This window comes from Homalodisca vitripennis, chromosome 3 (assembly GCF_021130785.1).
Source record: "Homalodisca vitripennis isolate AUS2020 chromosome 3, UT_GWSS_2.1, whole genome shotgun sequence".
In the NCBI taxonomy this organism is placed as follows: Eukaryota; Metazoa; Arthropoda; class Insecta; order Hemiptera; family Cicadellidae; genus Homalodisca; species Homalodisca vitripennis.
In genome coordinates, this window is record NC_060209.1 from 121647876 (window position 1) to 121664611 (window position 16736).

Below are 16736 nucleotides of genomic sequence, written 5' to 3' on the forward strand. Positions count from 1 at the left end.
ATATGGAATTTTCCCAAAAAGTCTAATCAAGGCCACTGCCTAGATATATGTAAACATACCAATATATTTTTGTTAAATCCACTGTTCTATTTTTTTTGTTTTTGCAAAAATATTTTCACTGAAAACAAAAACTAGAATTTTTGGACTGTGTAAGGAGCAGATATCAAAAATGGTATTCAAAACTTTTTAAATATCACAATTCAAAAAATATTATTATTAAGTCATTTTCTCATTAAGGCAGTAATTAAAAACTAATCAATTAATAACAATGAATGGCACAACCAAGACCCTTTTGCCTACCTGGTTAGTAGCCACTTGTTTGACAGTATCCAATGCCTCGGTCATTGTGGCACTGAACAGAAGTGTTTGTTTTTCTTTCGGAAGAACCCCGAAGATGGTCTGTAGTTGCTCATCAAAAGCTCCACTGAGCAACCTATCTGCTTCGTCCAATACTAGAAACTTTATCCGCTTCAAGGAGAAGGTATCACAGCTTTCTAGATGATCTGTCAATCTAACCAAAAGAAATTCAACCAGTTTTTTAGCTAAATATTGAATATTAAATAAATAGCTCACTTGTTTCTTGCTATAACTCATTAAAATGTTCAAACTTTGGAGTGAATTGTGTTAATTTAACAAATTTTTATAATCTATTTAAATTTAATTTAAAAACCTTTTCAATTGAAGAAGGTTACCTGCCAGGTGTTGCGATGACAATATGAGGCCTCTTGGCTAACTCTTGTCCTTGTTTTACCATGTCCATTCCCCCCACGATCACACACTGCCTCAGGTTCATTGCCTTTCCTATTGCTGAGAATGTGTCACTTATCTGAACAGAATAATTTTATAACAGTTAAAATTTTTGTTTATCAAGTAATAACTGTCCTAAATAATTATCAATACACTATCCATTATTACTTATCAATGTTCAGAGATTTTCTTGTTTTCAGAAATTCACAAGATGCATCAAGATGTTTTTGAGGCAAGGGTTAAGATTAATATATACTGTAGAAAATGTAGGAACACTCATTTATTCCACAGGATCTTAGTCTATACATTGCAATACATCTTTGAATAATTAACCATTAAAGAGCACTTTGGGTAGAAACATCCAAGAAAATTATCTTTAATATGGACATGACAACTAAGAGACTTTGTTACTATTTCTATTATAATTCTGTTATGACATCTCAGAATTAAGTACATGAGTCATAGTATGGTTTTATTAGTTAGGACCTCAAGTAAGACATCTCTCAAAATTTATGATACGACAGAGCCAGAATCAGTGTGTTTCACCAACAACTTGCACATCTATAGTCAGACTTATCAGCAATGGTTGTAAAAGGATCATTAATGTTTAGTACAACATACTTGCTTGGTTAGTAAAAAAGGAACCTTAAGAGAACAAATTAACTTAATTTACTTTAAATGAAAATGATTTTACCTGATAAGCCAACTCTCTAGTAGGTGTAAGGATGATAGCAAATATGCCATAAGGATCTTCACACAGTTTTTGAAGTATAGGTAGTGCAAATGCCAATGTCTTCCCACTTCCAGTTTTTGCACATCCAATGCAGTCTCCACCAGACAGTATATGAGGTATACAATTTATCTGGATAGGAGTTGGTTGTCGAATACCTATATTAATCAAAAATTAAAATTATCGTCATCATTAATTTGTAAAATTACATACATAATAGAATACATAACCTATCAAAAATCCAGTACTAATCTGCAGGAATCTAGCACACTCAAAATTCATTAAATGTAGATGAGACAGTAAAGGGTGAATTCTGTTTTAGTAAGTCCTGATGATTTGTATCAAGTAAAAGGCACAGAGGAACTTCCTTGTAGATGTTCAAAATATCTGATTTATTCAACTCGATTCTTTTTAAAAGAGAAAGCAATTCTGGAGTAAAACAATCAGAATGATTTTGGGAAACAAGTGACAGACTAGGCTGCAGATTTCTAAAGGAACAGGGAACCACGAGGAATTTGCATGGCTGATGAGAAATGAGCATAGCCAATGGGAAATGAGCATAGCCAAAACTGGTATTAAAACCAATGCCTAAGGATTTTAATACAAAGTTAAAAGAGAGGGTGCAAGTAGAAGTAGAAGTTGTTAAATAATCTTAAAATTTCACGCTTTGCTGTTATACCCAACCTCAAAAATTGCAGCTAAATGGGAAGGTACTGTGATGCTTCTCCAAAGAGATTTTCTGCAGAGATTCTTGTGTTGCCCCTGTTAAAGCCATGACAATTCCACGTCTTGAACGTAGTGGAGCTCTTTTGCTCGTTAACTAAGCAAAAAACAATCAAATCAACAAGAAAAGCTGTTAAATTCCAAATGCCTTTTTTGTCTGTTATTGTATGGTGTGATTTTCTTGTTACACTACCTACTAAGTTGGATCCATATACAGCCAGAGTACGATAAGGGAACCCGGTTTTTATATCGCTTATTATAATCATCGATACTTTATATATCGAATAACAGGACTATCCTTGATATCAAGGTATCTAAAATACCAAATTAAAGTCACTTGTTTCAAGTAATAGAAATAGTTTAAACCATTACGTAATGTCATAATAATAATACAGAAACCATAACCATTGATTAAACGATAAACTTAAAGACAGGTGATAAGAAAAATAACAATTAAATAATAATTAAAACGTAACAAAAAAAACAAACATCTTGAAACCGAGAAAGACAGTAAATCATCTTTTAGTGTTATTTTGTATATTTTTCTAAAGTTAACTATCTTTTTTATTGGAATGAAGTTACTTATAGAACAAATTGTGTTTAGAATATGAAAATGTATATACAGTTGGTGCAGATGATTTAGTTATTGTTCAAATTTATTACTATTGGTTGAATATATCAATGGGTATAATAATTAAATATCTTTTAATAATTTCGTTATAAAAAACCGGGTCCATTATCGTACTCTACCCCCATACAATCCCCCATGAGTTAAAAGATATGTATAGCCAAATGCGTACATTGAATTCAAGAATGTACTAAACCATCTTCTTGGGTTCAGCAGACTGTACTTCACGTGGTTTGTTCCCACAAGAACTGCTTGAACATCCATTATGATGGAACGTCCCAGAATGGTTTATACAAAGAAAAGTCCAGCTGATCTGATCAACCGACTTCTCACATTTCAGTAAATGAACTACCAGAAGTAAAATAAAATGTTTTATTTGCTGTTATTGTTGATTCTGTGATTCTGAAGTAAAACCCCTTCTGATGACATTTTGAATAGATATATTTCGTTAGATAGGTACTAATGTAAAGCATATTTAGTAAACTTAACCATTTACTTTCTTAATCATGTGACGCCATTCATGTACACCATGTGTAACAATCGAATAAAGATTTTTCTGATTCTGATTCTGATAATACCACACAAATGATCCTCCTCTTCTGGGTCACTGTCACTGCTGTCTGTATCCAAACCATCTCCAACTGATACAATAATAATTCTATAATATTGTCAATCTGGGGTTCTGTGGCCGCAAAGTCCTTTTCGATTTACACCACATGCATTTTGCAGTTTACTGACCACTTTTCTGTGCCCATACTTGGTACTTGTCTTCTCAGAGAGCTTTCTTTAGCTTGAGACATAGATAGGATGTATTCCTTTTAGCTACATAACCTTTAATTTTTTTTCCGGGGTTTTTTTTCCAATCTCGAGGTCTACTGTCCGTGACGAAATTATGTGAAGGAGGACATGCTGTGAAGTTGTATTTCAGCGAACAATACCCATTTTGGAAATGCAATGTCAGACCGAGCAAGAAGAAAGTGGGGTTTTGGGTCGGTACGTGGTTTGAACACAGTAGGTTACCTTTTGTAACAACATTGTGTTTTATGTATTGTTGGTGCGAGGAACTAAATTCACTTAACTGGTGTGGCCGACAGTTGGGAATGTCTATTCACATAACAGTAGACTGGAACAATTACATGAGAGGTATGTGATGAATCTAAAAAGAATGTTGGGAAAATTGGTGGTATCAATAAAATAGTTGAACTAGACGAGAGCTTGTTTACCAGACGTAAGAACAATGTTGGTCGTGTTCTGCCTGAACAATGGGTGTTTGGCAGATTCTGCAGGGAAACTAATGTTAGATTTTTGGTTAAGATCCCGAACCGTTGTGCAGCTAGACTTATGGCAGCTATTCTGGAGCATATTGTACCAGGTAGTATGATTATGTCTGATTGCTGGACAGGATACAAAACCGATGAACTGGTAAGTGCTGGATTTGAACATTTTTCGGTCAACCACAGCTACAACTTGTAGATCCCGAAACTGGGGCCAATACACAATGCGTAAAAAGAATGTGGGGTAGTGCGAAGTGAAGCAATAAGGTCCAAAGGGGAACTGCTCTGCATCATCAGGATACCTACTTGGCGGAACACATGTGGCGGTCGGCAGTAGCGGAGACCAGAGGCGTTAGGTTTTATGCTTTGCTAGCAGACATCGTGGCTTTCTGGGATGACACCAATACACAGTAACCATTTTTTCTCTCTGTGCATTGTTGTAAATATATTCATATTCTTGCTACACATGTTTTTTTCCTAACTGCCCAATTTGAAAAAAATAGGTGGGGTCTGTATAGTGCATAAGTACCGACTTGGTTTATATAGCTGCACAAGTTTGTAAAGTTCAGATAAAAACATATCGTTGCTGAATGGCATTCAGTTTTTTTAAAGCCTTCAAATTTTGCTTCATACTTTTTGAAGTAGAAGCTTTATCAAGTTGTTTCTTGTGGTAGGGCGTGTTATCAACAATTCTTAGTGAATTTGGTTCTAAATTTTTTTCCTTCATCCACTTCACAAATATTTCCCTATTCACATTGTCATGGTAGTCCCCACTTTGGTTGCTTACTTCCAACAGGTAAAAGCATTACGCAGGAACCCTTTCTCTCCACCCACATAAATAATTATCAGTCTCTTGCCCTTGTAAATCGGAACGTGTAACCCTCTATTTGGACCATCAGACCAAGTATGGTTAGATACACATGAGACGATGGTATATAAGACTAATCTAAATCAATTATTGGTCGTCCTTCTCCCCATAATGTTTTAATGCTCTGAAATATGTTTTCCTTTTATCTCGGATTTCTGGTTTTTTCAATTAATAATTTCCTCTTGTTTCCTGTCCTTCACCAAATAAACCTCAGGTCCTTTAATATCCACCTCAAACTTTTCTCACAGCCCTGGAAGTATATTTTTTCCTTAAGCGCCTCCCTCAATAGTTTTGCAGTCCACATCCGACATTCTACAATGTGAAATTGTGCACTAGTCTTCTCACTACACACTTATCGAGTCATCTAAATAAATAACTATTCGTCATCATCGGCTTTATTTATGTAGTAAAACTTGCCTTGCACTGATTACTAACCTTCAATTTTTAAGCTCACTGTTTATTTGAGTCACAGCTCGCTCTGATACACCAGTTTCTGGAGTAGTTCTCTAACGAGCCTTCGACAACGGAATATTAATGGTTTGATGATCTGTCTCTTCCTTTATAAATTTATAATCATTACTCACGATTTCGAGCATTATTCTATCTTTGAATTTCAACTTTAGCTCAACAGACATTATCAGTATAAACAAAGCTCCAGCAACCACCACACTCAGGACCGTCCGTCACAAAACAGACTTTTTTAGCGAGTGAGATGAGTTGCATCAGTACGATTCCGAGAAAGGAGACTGTCTTCGATGAGTCATAGGAAATGTTTTCAGGACGCCGCTCATAACGCTACCCCGACACCCTTCCCAACTATCACCACATACTCAAGGCCACGCACATTGCTAAATTCCTCTACAGACAATAGACAATAGACAATATACTTTATTGACATGTTCTTTGAGAACAGTACATAGCGTCAGTTATATAAGGTAACAATTTTTAGCTGTTTGTAAATTCTTCTTCTGTGTAAAAATGTCTCTCTTGGAGCCATAGAGTCAGTTGTTTCTTGAAGCGGTGAGGTGGTTGGTTCTTTAAGTGCTCTGGAAGGTGGTTGAAGTAGGCGGCTCCTTTATAGGATGGTTTCTTCTTGTATAGGCTCAGATGGTGTGGGGGCAATGCGAAGACCGAGGCATGTCTAGTGTTGTGCTGGTGCAGATCTGAGTGTCTTGGCTGTGATGTTTTTACAGTGTGGAAGATTACTTCTCTTATGTAGAGTGATACGACTGTCCAATATTTTAAAATTTTTGAAGTGTTCTCGGCAGCTGTCACGGTAGTTAAGGCCTGCGAGGCATCTAATTGCCCTCTTCTGGTTGATCAGAACTCTCTCAAGGTTGGTTTTGGATGTTCCTCCCCAAGTGGCAATGCCATATCTCAGGTGTGATTCGAAGAGAGCAAAGTAAGCTACCTTGGCCGTGTCTGTGCCACTTATTTGTTTTATTCTACATATAACATAGTTTCCTGCAGATAGTTTTTTGCACAGTTGATCTATTTGTGGCTTCCATGACAGTTTATCATCAATTATGATACCAAGGTGTCTGGTGGTGTTTTTTATTTCTAGGTCTGGGAGCGTCAAGTTAAGGTCTCTGCGTAGATTGCTGAAGGTCATCTGAACTGTTTTTTTTATTATTTAAGACAAGGTCATTTCTGGTACAGAATAGTTTTGTTTTATTGAAAGTGGCAGTTGTGTTTCTCTGGAGTGTTGCTATTGATTTATTTGCTATTGGGCCATTCCACACCAAGTCATCCAGGGGTCGACACCCACTCCCGTCACAGATTTTAATGAAATTTTGTACACATAATGTAGGCATTTAGATAGGATAAAATCCAAAATTTCAGTTTGGTTTCTGACAAATGGTTCCAGACATATGAATTTTAAATTTTTTAGCTAATTCAGTTCCCGAGACCCATTTTTGCCGCCAAGTGAGCGTACACGTATTCTCGTATTTCTATGTGGAATGGACAATTTTTTAAGCTACAGGCTTCAAATTTTACTCATATGTTCAAAACTTAATGCAGAATCATAATATACTATTAAAATGAGATTTGTTATCTACTATCGACCATAAAAATAAATTCCGAAACACAAATAATTGGATTTTTCTGAAATCGGAACATCAAGTTACAAAAAGTTTTGTAGCAAAAATCTCTCTCCACCTACCCCTATAAAAGTATATATCACTGGAAAGAGGATAAAATTATCTTTCAAATGGTATAATAATATGAGTGGGGGTTTTGTGTATTACCATTTTTATTTCACGTCAAAGTAAAAAATAAAATTTTACTCTATTAAAAACACAAATATAGCCAAATATTAAAAATACCTATGAAAAATTGTTTTGAAAGAGGCCATTTTACATAAAAATCTAAATATGTTAAATCAAATGTTGTTGCAGAATAAGTCACAGTTAAGTTTTAAAACAATTAAGTCACTTATAATGAGTACACAACTTATATTCAGTACTTACTTGATAATATTTCAACAGGTATGTACATTTTCATGTTAAAAAAAATAAAAATCATTTATACTGAATTGATTATGTTGGTCCATCAAAACTACATTTTTCTTTCTCACACACACACATTGCACTCTAATTACAAACTGAAAATATTCCACGCTTTGTCTATTTCTTTCCGAGATACAGAATCAATTTTGTACGAACGTCCAAGAGAGGTTGTTTCAGGTGGATTAAACAATGCATAAACAGATGAGCTGCTGGAACAGGGCACTGATCTTCACTAGGTCCATGAGGGTGCATAAATTTTACATCATAATCTCCTTCAACTTCATTGAAACACTGGATCATTCCTATCCACCAATTATTTTCATAGACACATGCTACAAAAGAATGAATATTAGGCTCTAGAGTTGGCAAAGTGTTCTTGAATATGTTTTGTTTTTAAACAGACATCAGTGTCTGAGCTTAGTTTGCTTCGCTGTAATTACTTCACTAGTTGCTGGCTGAAAGAAGTGAAAACTTCTTGTTCCCTTTAATAGTTTTCACAACATTTCAAAACGGGTTTCAAGAGACTTTCTTTTGTTTTCAATATCGTTCTCTTTCAAAAAGAAAAAAACTAATTTTCGAGAACTGATTTGCACAAAATGAATACATTTCTTCAGCATTTATGATTTGGTCTGAATCTCTGGCACTTTGTAAGTTTTTCTTTGTTACAGTCCCTCTTAACTGTTCCTCCGATCCCATCACAAACAGTTTTTCCGTGACTTGTTGCATGGAATGACCAACTTGCTTCTAGCCCAAAATCTTCTTTATGGTAACACAAATTTACCATTGACTTGTAATTTTTATATTGGGCACTGCAAACCATCTGTTAGGTATTTAATTTTGGTTACGTTAGGAAAGTTGGACTTAATGTACTCAACGGTTTTTTCTTGAACGGAATAGACGAATGGTACATCATGTTTCAAATCATCGGAAATAAAACTCAAAGAGGATTCTTTTGTTGTTTCACCCTCGCTTCTTGAGTAAACAACAACAGGATGAATTTGAACAACTTAAATGACTCCAATGATAGGATTGCACTTCATTTTTGTAGGACAAAAATTGTAATTTTCAGCGAAGTCCATTAGGACTAAGGCTACATCATATTGTAAATTCTCCTTCCTTTCCCTCATATAGGTGTTTTGTGGATTTAGTTATGAAAGAATGTGGAATGAGTGATTCAATTTTATCAATTACAAAGCCAATAAACTCTTGGCGTGGAAGAAGCATTGTCTGCAGCTTCATGTGACCATCACTTATCCACTGTGAGAATTTGATTTCTTCCTCATCATCAAAATCTTCTAAAATATCCTCCAAGTATTGTCTTAATGGCTCGTTTGTTTTTGGACATTCATCACAACGTTTTAGCATACAATTTCTGGACTGTCTGTTGCAGACTAATTTTTCCATCATAATATGTATGGCTTCTTTATCATGCTGATTTATGGCATTAGCCAAAAGCTCGACATTTTGATGGTATAGGCATACACAACGCAATGCGTGCCTGGAGAACCAGCCAGTACACACCATTTTGGCCTCAGAGAGCAAAATTTTGAAAATCCTATTTTTAAATTTGGATGTTTTTCTTTGAATGCAATAAACAGTTTCTTCTAAATTACATAAAAGTAGTCTTTTTTGCATGTAGGTATTTTTTTTGTACACTAACTCTGTCCTTTCGCTCCTGGAAACATATAAGAAAATTCATCATCTTCATAGAACTGTTTTACTGCTTCAATTGTCTCTTCAGGTAGTTTTTCTACCTTCTTTTGGTTCTGGCATCGCCAAAATGCCCTTTTCATTACAAACAGCCCTAGCTTTTCGTACTAAGTATTCTGAAACATTCAGTTTTTTTCAGCTACTTTTCTGCGGGACCATGACTTAGGAGCAATTGTTAGTAATTGTATTTTTTTCCCTTCTGGTTTATATTTGGTCCTCGCTTTTGCTTAATAGCATCCATTAAATAATCAAGATCTTCAGATTTTTTTCTTTTCCTCATCATGAAATTTTTCTTCGCCATCACTCGAAGACTCATTTAAAGAATCATCATTTACTTGTAGGACAAAAGATAGTTTTTTCTTGACTTGTAATTTTGCCTGCTTTAACTTTTTTCCTGGCATATTTTTTTTTTTGAATGAGTAGATAAGGACTGGAGTTTCAGAGGTGTCACATCTAAACCTAACAGAGACTCATTTAGAACTTCTTTTTCCACTACTCTTTTGGCAGTCGTAAGATCTTTGCCAATATCTTCATCACTCTCATGAAATGCAGTTTCATCATTATTTAAACCTTTGTTTTCTACATTCAATAACTTTCTACAATTACTGCACAAAAGCTTTCCTGGGACTAAAATTATGTCTTTATGTTCTCTAACATCTTTTCGCCTTTTCTAAGGTAATTACTCTTAAATCTTTTTTCTTTGTCAAAGGTACAGCATGTTTTTGAAAAGGGTCACAACATGATTTTTGGCTTTTTTTCAAAATATTTCAAAAAAATAACAAAAAATGATGAGAACAAATTGTGTCATTTTCACGATACTGATTATTTTTGTCCGCCAACTCAATGTTTCTACTTCTTCACTTGAAAGCTTTTGAAAAATTAAATGTACACTTTTATCTTTTGTCAGAGTAAAGTTTTTCACAAGAAGAGTCTGAAAGTTTACCTACTGTACAAATTAAATTTGGTCTCACTTGACTTGGTCCAGCAATTTCCTTCCATGATAAAAATAAACACTTCACAATTAATTACATATTTATAATAAATAAATTAATTCATTCATTTAAAATAGACAATTCACAAAAATATGTAGTACACAGCACCAATGTTTAACTGAACCACAGATCCTCACATACTGACAATAGCTTGCAGTGTGACTTACTGAGTCATGTTGAGACTTGTGTGTTTCATGTCTCCACAAGAGTAAGTTTCTTTCATGTTGAGACTTGAATAAATGTTTTCATGTCTCCACAAGAGTAATTTCAAACACTGGTTTAAACTGGTCTAGAATGTCACCCATTGTGGTTTGTGTTGATAAAATATTAGTACTTAGCATATAATGTAATATTGATGTTTGACCTTTAATAGTTAATAAAGTGTTGTTTTTTTTTTATTCAGAATGTTAAACTTTTAAATGTTGTATAAAATATTATTTTAATGCTTGTAAAAGTTATAATTAGCCATGTTTTAGGTAAAAAGTATTGTAGGCCAATTTAGTTAGGCCAATAATTATTTGTGTAAAATAATACTTTAATTCATTGACTTACTAAATTTGTTAAAGAAACTTAATTTTTCTTTTTTATTTATACACACTTAAAAAACTTAGAACACAATATTTTATTTCACCTTCATATATTTTCAGATATTTTCAAACAAATATAATACATTTTTACACCTTAGAATTTATTTTTTTCTTCATCACATAAATATTTTGTATACAATCACATTTTAGTGTCTTAAAATTTAATTTTTGACTTGATATATGATAAAAATGTTAATACTCAAAACCCCACTCATATTATTATACCATTTGAAAAGATGATTCTATCCTCTTTCCAGTGATATATACTTTTATAAGGGTAGGTGGAGAGAGATTTTTGCTACAACACTTTTTGTAACTTAATGTTCCGATTTCAGAAAAATCAAATTATTTGTGTTTATGAATTATTTTTAATGGTGATAGAAGATAATAAATCCCATTTTAATAGTATTATATGATTCTGCATTAAGTTTTGAACATATGAGTAAAATTTGAAGCCTCTAGCTTCATAATTGTCCATTCTACATGGAAAGACGAGAATACGTGTACGCTCACTTGGCGGCAAAATGGCCTTGGAAACTGAATTAGCATAAAACTTCAAATGGCCGTATCTCTGAAACCCTTTGTTAGAATAAGCTACAATTTTGGATTTCTTCTTATTTATATGTATATATTATCTATGTAAACTTTTATTGAAATCAGAGAACCTTGGTGTCACAATTCTACTTTTGGCTGGATGATTTGGCGTGGAATGGCCCTATTGTTAGTGCTGTGTCGTCTGCATACATGATGGTGTGACAGATGTCTCCTAGCCAGTTGGGCAGGATTAGCTCTAACTGTAATTGTAACTGCCCAAATGATTTTATATAATCTAAAATGCATATATTTCTTTGAGATATTATAAAACTATAGCTTCACTATAATACAATCTTAAAGTCTATAAAGTTGGACATTATTGTTCCAAAGTTATTAAAATTAAAACAAAGTTAAACCATGTGTGTGGTATTTGAGTAATGGCCGCTGGAGACGGAATATACTGTTGTTTTTAAACATCTATTACAAAATAACGTGTTGAGTTATTACTTTCCTGTGACCTATTACCGTGATAACATGTTAGTATACAAAAATTTAACTAACTCACAACAATGAAACTTAAGACTGATAACCTAATAAATTTATAACCGGGTTATTTCAAATTTGACTAACAACACAATTATTTGGTACTAAGAAGTCCTTATATACTATTTGTTTATGCTATACATATGTAAGTATTATAAATGTAAAAAGTTAAAGATAACCTTAACAAGCACTCACGTGATCTGAGCTGATATGGGTACTACTCTTGAGGGATGTTTTTCTTATTTCACCAGAAATGTGGAGTGACACCAAAGCCCACACTGGTGGCCAGGGACATTTCTGATTGGTATTCTCCAGACTTTAGATTATGTCCCAGATCATCTTTGAAGTTATCTGATGTCAGATCAAGTTGTAAGATTTAGGACGTGATCTAAGATAAGGAAGGTATCGATCGGAAATGCTTCTGGCCGTCAGTACAGGCTTCAAAGCCACCACTCACTGCTGACAAAAAAGGAAAAACATCATTCGAGATAGTACCCAAATTCAAGCTCAGATCACGTAAACACTTGTAAAGGTTTCAATTTCAATGTAAAGGGCAAATCATTCAGCCCAGCTGTTACTGAAACAAAAGTATCCCAGTAGCCTAACAGGTTATCATTGAACTACCTGTTACTGACACTAATACTGCAGATCTGTAATGGCAGCAAGTGCAGTGGTTATGCACATATTTTATTTATGTCAGACAAGTTTATCCATCAAAATAGTAAAAAGTAAGGGTAGGGTACGATAAGCGGACCTGGTTTTTTTATATCGAAGAATATAATCATCAGTACCTAATATTCGCATCTCGAATCCTAGACTATCCAATTGATATAAAAGTATATAGTCCTAAACAACAATCATATGTTTTAAAATTAAAATATGAATGTATAGGAAATCTCATAAATAATTAAGAAATTACATAAATATTAAACAAACCAGAACGAGATTGATCAAACAGGAAAACTCATAAATAATTATGAGCCACAATTCATATGGTCCATGTCATAATAATTGAAATGTTTATAATTATACACACGTAACTATATAATATTACATGTATGTATAATAATAATTATTGTTGTTATATATACATGTAATCGTACATATAATAATACGATTACATATATTAGTTGAAAGTATTTACAGCTGTTGATATAGATAAAGTTAATTGTTCAAAATAATTAATCAGTATTGATTGGTTATATCAATGGTTATACTATGATTAATTAATATCAGTTGCTAATTTTTATATAAAAAACCGGGTCAGCTTATAACCTAGTACCCTAGGCCTACCCAAATGTTATACTATTTTATTATATTTTATAACTAGTTAAATACTAGATTGTTTTTTATTCACCATAACATTATTACTTTTTATACTGTAATTTGAAATACAACGTAATTAAAATATAAGTAATTTGGTATAAGTAATTGTAGCAGGCATTCTTTACTCACGAATATTGATGATTCAATATCATCTATCACTCAATTGTTGGATGCTTATTATACTAAAAGCCAAATATCGGTCCTAGATTCAAACTCAACAGTGAACCAGAAGACTCTGATATAAGTTAAACTCTATTTTACTTCCACTCTGACCTGGTTAATGTAACTTACTACAATACATCAAAACTATAATACTAATATGTCATGTCATAATCACTAGACTTTACCCATTGCTTGGCACTGACGTACAATCCAATTATTTAGTTTAAAGTCACTGAAACTTTTTGCCATTGGGATTATTTATTAATCATTTACAATTACTGGTTTGGTTTAATCAACATAACCTCATCACCCACATGAACTACACATGCCTCAAGCTATTCAAAACAACACAACTACATTCAGCAATCTGTTTCTGCGGCTGCACTGCCAAGTGCCAACTGCCAACTGCCACTACAAAGTACCAACTACCGAGTACCGAGTATCTACTACCGTTTATTCTACTCCCTGCGTTGCCAGATTTTTTTCTGTATTACATACAGACCGACTAGTTAAAAAAAACAGCTAACCGTGAAGTTCTCTTTAAGTAAGATAAGGAAGGTATCGATCGGAAATGCTTCTGGCCGTCAGTGCCAGAATACAGGGTACTTTTCTGTGTATTACAGTTGTCTCTACATTATTATATTTTATGCTATAGTAACGATAATACCGTACTATGGTTATAATAATCAACTGACATATACATTTACATTATATCTTGTTTACTACTTAAAATTATATATATATATATAAAACATATAATTATTGTGTGTGTGTGTGTGTGTGTGTGTGTGTGTGTGTGTGTGTGTGTGTGTGTGTGTGTGTGTGTGTGTGTGTGTGTGTGTGTGTGTGTGTGTGTGTGTGTGTGTGTGTGTGTGACAGAGTTTATGATGCACTGAACGCATTGTTACAATTTATTTATAAACTTATTATGTTTTAAACTTATATTATCAATAGTATTTTCAATCTATATAGAACCTATCAGTGTATGATTAGCAAAGAATGGATACTATAATTTTCAAAGGATATCAGTAGGGTTCGCTTTCGCTCTTCACTGTAAGAGATCCATCAAGCAGATATCCTTATCCTTAAGTTGACTTGACCACGGAATTAAGTAACGAATACCACAATAACATAAATGTAATAGTATTCGAAATGATTTTAGGGGTTATGTATAACGGGTAATTCATGAAAATTAAAAATTAGTTAATCACTTTATAATATTTAATATTGTTTTCAGCTTGTTTTCAATAATAAAGTTGTTGGAACTTCTGGTCTCTATTACAGGAAAAGTGTAGACATTCCCTTATCAAGCTGTCTAGTGTTTCTTCCTTTCCTTGACAACAGTTAAGGCGTAGCGGAGTAAATATGTTTTCAACAGAAGAAGAGTTTATATTTGCATGACCAATGTAAACATTTACTTGCTATACAAATGATTACTATTGGCTCTATTAAGTTTTGCATGTTTTTAAATTATTGCATGGTTTAACTGGTTATCCAGCTACTACTACTTTTATACCACGTCAACTCCACGCATTTTTGTTTAATCTCTCCTTTGTATTCGAATAAAAGTCATTTCTTGCTATCCACAGATAAGTATCTTCTTCGCCATTAAGGATCGCCTCTTTGGTAAATTTATCTACCTTTTCATTTTCATATATTGCAACGGCTTAGTAGCTACTTAAATACTATATGGGTCTGTTTTCCAAAATAACTTTTACTATCCTTGTAAGGAATTATGAAATGTAGCAATTTCACTAATCATCACATTTTCCGTATGAAATTTTAGTCACGAACTGTATTGTCCTGACAGCTGATTGTAAGTCTGTACAAATAAGAAAATTCTCGCTATTTAGATTTTATATATTGTATATAACTACAGTTTTTTTTAAGTCAGTTGTAAAACTTGATATCATTTTATTTAGGGCAAATAAAACAGTTTTTGACTTTATCAAGACAGTAGCGCTTGCCCCATCTGACGAGCGTCTCAGAGTGCGCTGTATAGGACTGGTAAGGAGGCTTAGAGTAAAAAAGGTGGAGTTGGAGGGAACCCTCCTGACAACTCCAGGCAGCCTATGTATGGAATCACAATTTTGGTTGAACTCATTTTTTCTATATACAAATAAACAGCTACGCCAGAACATCTAAGAACCTGACACTACAAAAGGAAGGTCTAATTCAACCAAGTAACTTTGTAACATGTATTACTCTCGTGGTTAAAAAAAATAGATACTTAAGTTTTAAAGTTAATCACAAACCAACTAGTGATTTACAGTACAGTGTGAGTTACAGTACAGAAAAACTTAGCTTCTATATTTCTGTGTATAGACATATGAAGGAAATAATCTATGAATAATAATAACTTTTATTTTTTATATCGGTAACGACGAAAAGGAACACAGGTATTTTACACTTATCAATCAAATTGAAACTCTCCAAATTTATAACTCAGAAACTTACGATACGATTAAACTGAATACGAGACAGTTGCCAGTATACTCTTTTTGAGGATATCATTTTAGAATTATATGAAAACAGTTGTTATTAAATTTAAATTGTAAATTTTATTCTTAATATGGTGGTACTGTCGGGGCCATAGTAAATTTACAAATCTGAAATTAAGTTGATGTGCTCTCTAGAATTAAACCTATTGAGTGATAATGGAAGACTTCAAAAAATTGTATAAGATAGATAGGTTTATACATTATTGGCATAATATATTTGTATCCGTAGCAGTAGGACTTCTATACTTTCATCGTAACATTTTCCATATATATTTACATGCAACTAAAATAATAACTAATTAAACAAAAGTATAATATCTACTTTAAGCGTATGAAGCATTTTTAATGATTTAATGCATTAAAGGATATAAATTTATGAAGGTCTTTGTAACAATGACACCGCGGCAAATTCGTACACTTGCTAACGGAATTTTTGTACTTTTTCGGTTTGATCCACTAACTGCTAATTTTAAATATTAAAAGCTAAAATTAATCAACAATATTTTATATAGACTTAACAAATCTATAAAGTTATGTACCTATCCTTACATACATAAATGAATACAAAAACTAGTGCAATCTGAGACCAGTGAGGCATTCACAAGATTCCAAACAATTCAATAGAGAGGAAAAAAGAAACGCAAAAACAAACAAGTGTGCATAAAAGTGTTAAATGAGACCTTGTGTGTCAATAGCTAATCTGTGTGGCTACAACAAGAGTGAGGGGCGGGAGGAAGGGAGAGAACTTTTATTTTCGAAAAGTGTTCTTCTGTGGTATGGAAGGTTGAAGTTTTTGGCGAATCTAGTCTTGTGATCGTGTATCTGGGCGTTTTGAGTGAGCCCCCTTGAGCAAGAAGAGATGACCACATCGAGAATGTAAGCAGCCACCACTGTTATTATT

General features: G+C 33.4%; 1 protein-coding gene across 2 annotated transcripts in view; it reads right to left on the bottom strand.

The window, feature by feature from the left end:
- Positions 1-13748, bottom strand: part of LOC124357453 (probable ATP-dependent RNA helicase DDX49) — a 28528-nt gene extending 14780 nt beyond the window's left edge. Inside the window, exons 1-4 of one of the 2 annotated variants that reach the window (XM_046809275.1) lie at positions 13520-13748; positions 1442-1635; positions 693-826; positions 301-511 (exon numbers count right to left, since the gene is read on the bottom strand). In XM_046809275.1, the coding sequence (XP_046665231.1) occupies positions 301-511; positions 693-826; positions 1442-1635; positions 13520-13583 (603 nt within the window). In that variant the 5' untranslated portion in view covers positions 13584-13748. Of the gene's footprint in view, positions 1-300; positions 512-692; positions 827-1441; positions 1636-13301; positions 13448-13519 lie in introns of those variants that run through there. The other variant, XM_046809276.1, reaches the window with a different exon arrangement.
- Between the last annotated feature and the right edge of the window lie 2988 nt (positions 13749-16736).